The 9,223-nt window shown below is 40.5% G+C and overlaps 1 protein-coding gene across 4 annotated transcripts; it reads right to left on the bottom strand.

The window, feature by feature from the left end:
- Positions 1-4,336: 4,336 nt before the first annotated feature.
- Positions 4,337-9,158, bottom strand: LOC139118905 (GPI mannosyltransferase 4-like). Of its 4 annotated transcripts, XM_070682470.1 has the most exons (5): positions 9,021-9,154; positions 8,338-8,455; positions 7,516-7,735; positions 6,736-6,884; positions 4,337-6,349 (listed from the first exon to the last, which is right to left on the bottom strand). In XM_070682470.1, the coding sequence occupies exons 4-5, from the start codon at positions 6,845-6,847 to the stop codon at positions 4,710-4,712; spliced, it is 1,752 nt and encodes a 583-aa protein (XP_070538571.1). In that variant the 5' UTR covers positions 6,848-6,884; positions 7,516-7,735; positions 8,338-8,455; positions 9,021-9,154; the 3' UTR covers positions 4,337-4,709. The 4 variants fall into 4 exon arrangements, with proteins under 4 accessions (XP_070538571.1, XP_070538570.1, XP_070538568.1 ...); XM_070682469.1 differs by lacking the exon at positions 8,338-8,455 and having other exon boundaries at positions 9,021-9,158; XM_070682467.1 differs by lacking the exon at positions 9,021-9,154 and having other exon boundaries at positions 7,516-8,455.
- Positions 9,159-9,223: the final 65 nt, after the last annotated feature.

The following is a 9,223-nucleotide window of genomic DNA, read 5'->3' as shown; positions in this document are numbered from 1 at the left end:
TGGGCTAGTCTGTGCAATTATTTTACACACCCAATAACACTCATTGGTAGTTTTTTCATCATGTTCAACTGCGTGGTTGAACCTGTGTGCAATGCAGAAAGTACAGAGGTGCGAAAGTAAAGTTCCTGTAATACCGGTAATATAATGAAAGAGCTAGTTTTGTTATTCTTTGAGATCCCTGGCAAAGTTGTCTTGTTCAGCCAGTGAAATACTCAGGTCTTGTCATCTCAAGTGTCAGCATTCAATACAGCTATAGAATAGGAACAGCAGGATTTTTAAGTGTTATGCCAGCCGTAATGGTTTTGGCTTTGGTCAAATCAATTTCAATGTTCACTCTCAGCTGGCATTCAGTGTACAATACAGAATGCATATAAAACATTCTCAGTGTTGCAGCCAGGAATTTTCAACCGGGGACACTCACCCCCTAACGTTTATAATGGGGACATTTTCGGGACAACATGCATCAGTTGTTAATCAAATTTTATTTCATATTGTAACAAATTAGTTTCACAAAACAAAATTCACGCTACCGGGACCACTTCACTATGTTTGAATTTCAGGCAAGTAATTGTAGCAGCTAGTTTATTGTATCTGTCACCAATTAGCTCAGTCAGACTACAAGCAAAATATACATGTAACATCAAGTGCAGCATGTTAATCACTCTAATCTGTATTCCGAAAGAATTAAAATATAAGCCTCAAAATAATCATGCAAAACAAAGGTCATTGTCAGTGTCAGATATTACTTGCAGACTACACCAAACACAATCAACTCATGAGTGCACCTGAGGTGACATGCAGTATATGAGTGTGTGAGGCAACGGGTTCGATTTTGAGGACACTGTCGCAAGGGCGCATCCTGGCTGCAACACTGCATTCTGAAAATGCATTTGATCAAGCCTGAATATCAAAGTGTATCGTGCATCGATGAATTTTAAATTTCATACAGGTACAGCTACTGGTCCTTTAATAGCGTTTTTTATTAAACAAGTCATCGTTGATGACACAGTCCCCCATTTGTTTAACCCTTTTCCTGCCGAGCGCCCTTGTCCGTTATTCTCCCAAGTCAGTAGAAAACCGCCCCATAATATGTGCCTGCAAAAGATTGGCTCTCCTGCATGTTATCCTGCCAGGCATTTTGGCAGAAATCGCCCATTTTCAGGGTAGTTTTAGCCGTACTTATACGTGTTAGACTTCGATAATTTCTACATGCCCGTAGACAGGGGAAGGAGCTCAAGGGTTGCTGCAGAAAAAAATTGAGGTCACCGGCTTTGTTTGCCCCTGGGAGTGCGTCATTTTATTGCCGTTTCATGTTTATTTTTTCGGAAATAAACTCCTTCAGTATTACGTACGTCCGCTAGGCACAAACATCACCTCACTCGTCTGTTAGTCAGAGACCCTGAGGGTCGTGCTAGGGGTGCAGCAGCACCGTCAAACCTGTCCTGTTTCCCCAGGGTAGGGTCAATTGAATACGTACCTCCAACGACTTGGCAGTGTAGCACAAAAACTACGTTTTTGCCGTTGTATTAACGACATGGCTGAGCCATTGAAGCACAGCTTTACGTAGTTTTGCCAGCTCAGTTGGGAGTTGGCTTACGAGTGTTACCGTTCATTACTGACTTAATCGAGTGGTCCTCAGTCAGGTACGGGTTTGTACCGACATGGCTTGGGCTGCAGCTAACCAGTGATAACCAGTCACTACCCCCAAGTCTTCAGTTCACTTTTGCGATGCACGGGTGCAACGCAATATGCTTCCATTGTTCTAGCCATCGACGTGTCCACATGCTGGCAGCCATATTGTACTGCTAGCTGGTTTGCATAACAAAAGCAGTCCCTGCTAAATGCAGGCGGTATCCCCGTACATGTAGCATATTGACCTCATGTGCCCTTTTGAATTCTGTACGCAAACAGCGTACGTAGTTACCAATGCGTCGGCAAGAGGATACGTTTGCCTGCAAACCAGAGCCAATACTTCGGACGGTGGAATAAATAAAAAATCCAAAGCTACGTCCATTGAATGGCACGGCCAAGGCAGTGAAGGACGTTGCCTGGCTTGAACTTGCAGAGCTGAAGCCCAGCTTAGTACGTCGGACACCAGTTTGTAATGGTATTTCCGAGTCGTTCATATCCGTTCCATGGGAGGAACAAGTCGAGCCGTCCCGTCAAAAATACGTTCTCATTTTCAGTCACGCACAACTGAATAAGTGACTTTCGTCTCGCACCATCGGCATATCTGCCAAGTCGTTTGCAAGAGGTAGCCTTCTAGATTAGCATTGCCGAGTTGGTCAAGTTCGGCAGCAATCTCTATAGTGCCAGGCAGCCAAGTACGTCCAACTCCGCCAGAAAACGTCACCATGCTATCCTGCCAAGTCCGCTAAAAAGCGGTAAAAAAAACCCCAGCCCCCTCGGGTGTGGGGGACTGGCGGACAGGTTTCTGCACCTTTCCCTGTCTATCAACTCCCTGCGAACCCATTTCGAGGGGAAAGGCGTTCCTTGTCAGAAAACCTGTCCTCGGATGACCCCTAAACGCACAGGGGATAGCAAAACGTAGTTCCGTCGACTAGGCAGGAAAGGGGGTACCAAAAAGTAGCCCGATTTCCACCGCCTTAGGAGGATAACGGCCGTGGCTGCTCAGCTTCTAGCTACACCGAATTTCAAGCGGATTTTCACCGACTTGGCAGGAAAAGGGTTAATGGGTACTTTGATTACATGTCCTTGGAGAGGATAGAGTCCTCTTCATTAATTAGGTCTGTGATAAAAATACTTTGATACAGATGGCGCTCAATGGGCAAGAATGAGTTCCATGGTGATGAAAACATAAAACCAAAGAAGGCCATCATCCTAAAGTTCATAAAATGAGTCAACTAGGAATTAATCAACAGGATGTTGCAAAACATTTTTGCATACAATCCTAACACTTAACAGATTATCACTTGTACCATATTTCATAAAGTTTGATGCAGTATTTACAACACAATGAGATCAACATCTGTATCAAGTTTCATCACATTTGACGTTGTATTAATTTGTGGCTATATCACCCTAATTAGGAAAGTTCATTACTTATGCAATTACAAATTAATTAAAATGACACTGATAAATGTCTTTTCTAATGTTAAAGCAATGTGAGCTTAACATGAATTTGATGCAGTATTTCTTGACATATCAGCCTATTTACGAAACTTCAATAATTGACATGTTACTGCTACATGACGTGAACAAATTGACGAGCATATGTATGAAATAGGTCAATGTCCTTGTACCAACTTTGAATAAAATCGGTTGAAACATGTGTGAGTTATGGCTCTGTACATGAAAAAATCGTTAGAAAATGGCCGCCTGGCGGCCATATTGGATTGTATCACAAAACAAATTGACGTGCATATCTATGACATTGGTCAATGTCCTTGTACCAACTTTGAATAAAATCGGTTGAAACATGTGTGAGTTATGGCTCTGTACATGAAAAAATCGTTAGAAAATGGCCGCCTGGCGGCCATATTGGATCGTATCACAAAACAAATTGACGTGCATATCTATGACATTGGTCAATGTCCTTGTACCAACTTTGAATAAAATCGGTTGAAACATGTCTGAGTTATGGCTCTGTACATGAAAAAATCGTTAGAAAATGGCCGCCTGGCGGCCATATTGGATTGTATCACAAAACAAATTGACGTGCATATCTATGACATTGGTCAATGTCCTTGTACCAACTTTGAATAAAATCTGTTGAAACATGTCTGAGTTATGGCTCTGTACATGAAAAAATCGTTAGAAAATGGCCGCCTGGCGGCCATATTGGATTGTATCACAAAACAAATTGACGTGCATATCTATGACATTGGTCAATGTCCTTGTACCAACTTTGAATAAAATCAGTTGAAACATGTCTGAGTTATGGCTCTGTACATGAAAAAAACGTAATAAAATGGCCGCCTGGCGGCCATATTGGATCGTATCACAAAACAATTGATGTGCATATCTATGACATTGGTCAATGTCCTTGTACCAAGTTTGAATAAAATTGTTGAAACATGTCTGAGTTATGGCTCTGTACATGAAAAAATCGTTAGAAAATGGCCGCCTGGCGGCCATATTGGATCGTATCACAAAACAAATCGACGTGCATCTGTATGACATATGAAGTAATTATTGTACCAAGTTTGAATGAAATCGCTGCTTGCATCTCTGTGATATCTGCGTGAACGGACGGACGCACACACGCACGCACGCACGCACGGACGCACACACGCACGGACACGACCAAACCTATAAGTCCCCCCAGACGGTGTCCATGGGGACTAATAATACATAATGAGAGTTACCATTATGATATGTTTATTAATGTGTTTTTATTAAAATTAAGAAAAGTTACAAGAGATGCATTGTTTTGAAAAGTTCTGAAAAAAATGGCAAGATGCATGAAGGATAACTTCTAATAATTCCTGTTCAGTAAAAATGAGATCTTTGTTGTTTAAAATGGCAACAAGATGTTCAATGACTGCAATTTCACTGCCAAGTGAAGTGAGTATCCTTTTTTTTCTAAAGTGTAGAAATAAAGCAGTACAAGTGACCAGAAATATTTCCTTTGTAGGAAACCAGGATCATTTCTCTGTAACTTTCAAAATAAAGTCACAGTGATTATCTGAAGAGCTACTCTTCAAAAGAAGCAATGATATTGCAATTGGCAACTTGTATAACGGCAATTATAATAAATCAATCTTATAAAGATTTAAGGAAACATTCTGTGTGAAAAAAGTCACAAGGTTATGTTCCTCCTGTTTTCCTTCACAGCTGACATTGGCCTTTAAACCTGGAAAGTCAGAGAATGGAAAGTGAAGGTTGAATTTATTTTGGATGTTAAATTTGTATTTACTGTTTTGCATGCAGAATAAATGATGCAATGTTGATGGTGCCACAACGTACAGGGCATATTTGTCCTCTGGAAGGTGTTGACTGACCAACCTGTTTATAGTTTGACGAAGGTGTGGATATTCTACACTAGGAAGGCTGTGAATTGTCATGAGAGGGTTTCTGGAAATCTGATTGGCAGACTGTCCCATCACATGACCCTGCCTTGTATTCTGATTGGTTCCGTACGGATCATATGCAAATAAATGCTTTGGAGGAGTGTAGGTATGGTAGAAGACAAAGTCATACATGGTTACATTGTTGTTATTCATCATCATTGATCTGATGTGGTCCACAGATTGGACAACTCCGCCTTCATGGAGAACACCGAAACTGAAGCAACCAATCAGATTCCAGAGAAGCCATGCCACTTTGAAGGCCTTAGAAAGCTTTTGGTTTACTTTGGCAAACAACAGACTGAGTGCGACTAGCAGTGGAATCAAAAACCTTGTCTCTTGGTGTGGAAACACTGAGAGTAGAACGACGGGCACAGCCACAGAGAGAACCAAAAATATCACAATCGCATCAATCTTCCTGAAAAATATGCCATGTCTGTCAGAGTGCAGCAAATTTGATACCAAGTTCACTATCAAAGGAAGAAAAAGAATGGGGATGTTGAAAAGGATATGAGTGTAGTAACTATGGATACCCTGTTCTATTAAGTTGGTATTGTCAGCATTATATGCAATAAAATTAAATGGTGTGATTATGATATCTCTGAGGATGTCGCCAAAAGAGAAATCGTAAACACCGTACGATAAAACAAACAGCAAATCTGACTCGTAATATAGTGAATCTGCCAAAATGCAGAGACTTGCTGAAAAGATGGTAGCTATTGCTGCGGGTAATAAACTGGCTACATTCACTGCTGAAGATCTCTGACAGATGACATAAACTAGATAGGAAATAGGGCACAAGGCAAAAAGAAGGAAAGTTGGTCTGTTGAAAAAGCCAAATGTTGTTATGACTGCGACTGCAGAGGTTGCTTGCTTGACTTTGGATAAAACATCCTCATCTGGAGTGTCCTTTGCAGAGGTGCAGTTTCCGTCTCTTGCAAACCTCCCATGCACATGTATAACTACTGTCAGTAAAAGCGCGAAAAGGATCGACTCGATGGTATTTGAAAAAGTGCGACAGTGGAACACCAGTGTGACGAAGGAGCTGGCTAGCACTACCAGGGTTGGTTTCGGATTCAGATTCAGAGCTCTGCAGGATTTGTACACGCAGTAGTCGATGATGAATGACAGCGAGAGCATGAAGAGTCTCGGAAAGACCATGAGTGTGTAGGTGGTCACAATGCTTGGGATGAACAGTCTCATCGTCTTCAGAATAAGGAATGGAATTCCGCTTGTCAGGAAGGGAAAGATGACATTTCGACATGGCAGCTGATCGTTAAATTCCCAGGGAATGTAGACATCAAATCCGAAGATGCTGCCTGAAATATGCAAGGACACATGGCTCATAAAGAGAAAATGACAACAGAATGGTGATCATAAACTATAGTCAATATAGCTGCAAAGTTTACAGTTTACTATGTACATCATGACAAACGTATTTTAACTTTCATCAATCGCCAACGTACCTGGCATACAGTGTTAACGTTGGTCAATGAGTCCAATTTGACCTTTGAGCATTGACCAAATAACCCCTTCTCTTTAACCACACATGTATTTTTTATAAGAACAGTCACAAGTTCACGAGAAATAAGTGAATTCACAGTTATTACAAGAATCAAGACCAGTTCTATAATTCATAATGCTGATTGCAGAACCTAGGGAGAACCTGTTGATATGATTCTGGCCTCTAAATATTTTACCTCACCTGCCATAACTTCTGGATTCTGGAAGAATTCATCGGGATAAACAAATCCTGTTTGGGGCAGCAGTGTCCAAAGTACCCGGATCACCACAAGGACAATCCATAGCGTGTCCATTTCCAGAGTCTGATCAACTTTCCAGAAAGACTACTTACTGCGTAAGAAGGTGAACATGGCGACAGAATGAATTAATACTACTGGATCAGAAATGCTTCAAGATACAAGAAAAGCAGGTGTTGGTCATGTTGGACAGAAAACATGATAAAAAACAGTTTGCAGAAGAGAAAGCACTACTATTGTGAACACACCAGCTTTCATAATCGGATTATGCCAAAAAAATGATCTGTTTCTGGTCAGTAAGAGCGTCATTTCAGGACCTGCGCGACATGTCTCTATTTTGGTTACATACTCATCGGTACAGCTATCCTTGATATCCCTGTTTTGCATGTCACAGTTGCTAAAGTGGAAGTATTTTGCAGCCAGTGATAGCAGACAATAACTGTCGCATAAATAGTGACAAACTAGCATTGTTAGAAAAAAAAAAGAAAAGCGCATAGTTGCATCACTTGTGCTGAATGTCAAGGACCAAAAACAAATCTTTCTTTAGGGTCTTAGGTTTAATAATACAGTTTCGTTTGCTAGTAATGATCTACATCCTATATCAACACCAGGTGCATGAATGTGTAAGGTATGATGACATCTGTTCAGGTGATTGCACATACCAGTGGTACCATGAATTACCTTCTAGTATGATATCATATTTCCAGTCTACACCTGTACTGTACCTGATTGATAACAATGACGAATGGCAGGACTGTTACTATGGTGGATGGTACTGTTGCTAGGGTATGGAACAGACAACACTGTTGCTACGGCTATGGTATGGATGACACTGAACCAGCACCATGAATCTCTGACACAAGTAAGTATTCCCATATGTGATGGTGATTCAAGCTGACTCGTGACCATTTCCATTATTATCCACACTTTGATTTGTTTCCTGATCTGATATACCATGAGAGGTAAAAAAGGCCAATCATCAAAATTAGTCACTGATAATGGTTTTCAATTGTTTTATCAAATTATGGAAATCTTGTTCATTTACAACAAAACATGTGATTTATATTAAGCTAATTTCCAAAATTGTTGAAAGATTCCTTTAAAATTCCTGGTTATTTCAGAAATATACCCCTGAAAATATAATCCATGACTACACTTGTCATCTGTGTTTGGGGCTAATATGGGCTGGGAAAGTTATGTCCTGACACTACATTCATGTTCTAGACAATGTTTGCATCAGCAGAAACACTGGCTCTGTTCACTCTCATAAACACCGTAATTCTGTTGAAATAAGAAAGGATGTTTTCATATCTTCATTGATTATCAGAAAAACAATTGTCTGATGATATCACTACATTTGTAAATCCAGTAAACTTGAAATGTCATGGGCTTTTTAGGATCAGACGTACATATCAGATCAACTAGAGGTGCAGCATCTATCTTTAGAGGTCCCGTATGTATGCAAGAACAGTATAAAAGGTATAAAAGAGGGTCCTACGGTCAGATAGCTTTCCAAGAATAATTTGTGTTGTGGGGAAACCACTTACAGTCAACAATGCACAGAAAGTAGGATGCTGAGTGTTCTGGCTTCTGTGGTTATAATGCTGAAGCCAGAAGACTCAGCTCAGCGCGCATGATCTGCATGTTCCTGATGCCTGCAGGAGGCTATGTTGGCACAGGAAAGATATGTTGGTCCGGCTAATAATAATTTATTACTCATGGAAAACAATTCAATTTTCCAATGAGTGACATAATTTTACAGAAGCACAGTAATCAATCATGGAGGTAGCACACAGAAACAATTTGGTTTAAAGTAGACTAGTGAATTCCTGTAGTCGAACCACCCAGCACAAATGGGGGTAGAGTCCTTTTTCTGTCTCATTTGAACCGTGAAACTACTACTGGATATTGTGAATATTCGTGAATATTTGTGAATATTCTTACAGATTTTCAGACAGAAAGTTTAATCACTTCTGAGCTAATTTGAATGAAGTGAATCTGAAAACTTTTCAGTGTTATACATTTTCTTCCCCTTCTCTTTCTTTCTGAGCCAATGTCATTATTGTTAACACGGCTAATAAATAGATAATAATATTGACAAACGTGTGAATGATAAACCGATAATTTGCGAATGTGATAATTGATATGATCAGTATAATGAAATTAATATTCCATTATGATTGTTTATATTAATCATCATGTGTTAACATGCTGTTCACGTGTAACTTACATAGCATACAAAAAACGCCCACGGGGCTCAGGTTTCGTTGATTTCGGACTCTTCACGCTTGGGCAACGGTTTAAAATTAGCGCGAACGACAACACCGACGGCGCGGCGGCAAGGAAGTGTGCATGTCCCGGAATGACCTGGCTCACGACCTGGGTGCATTTTCCAAATACCGCCACCAACGACGAGTCGTTAGCGGAATATTC

This window comes from Ptychodera flava, chromosome 19 (assembly GCF_041260155.1).
Source record: "Ptychodera flava strain L36383 chromosome 19, AS_Pfla_20210202, whole genome shotgun sequence".
NCBI classification, from domain to species: Eukaryota; Metazoa; Hemichordata; class Enteropneusta; family Ptychoderidae; genus Ptychodera; species Ptychodera flava.
This window is presented reverse-complemented; position numbering and strand designations above follow the sequence as displayed.

What these genes read in the sequence shown, in the direction of transcription:
- LOC139118905 (XM_070682469.1), bottom strand. Translation starts at nt 6,847, where the DNA reads ATGGACACGCTATGGATTGTCCTTGTGGTGATCCGGGTACTTTGGACA. An exon ending in GAATCCAGAAGTTATGGCAG is followed by an intron (nt 6,350 to 6,735) that starts GTGAGGTAAAAT and finishes TGCATATTTCAG; the next exon opens with GCAGCATCTTCGGATTTGAT.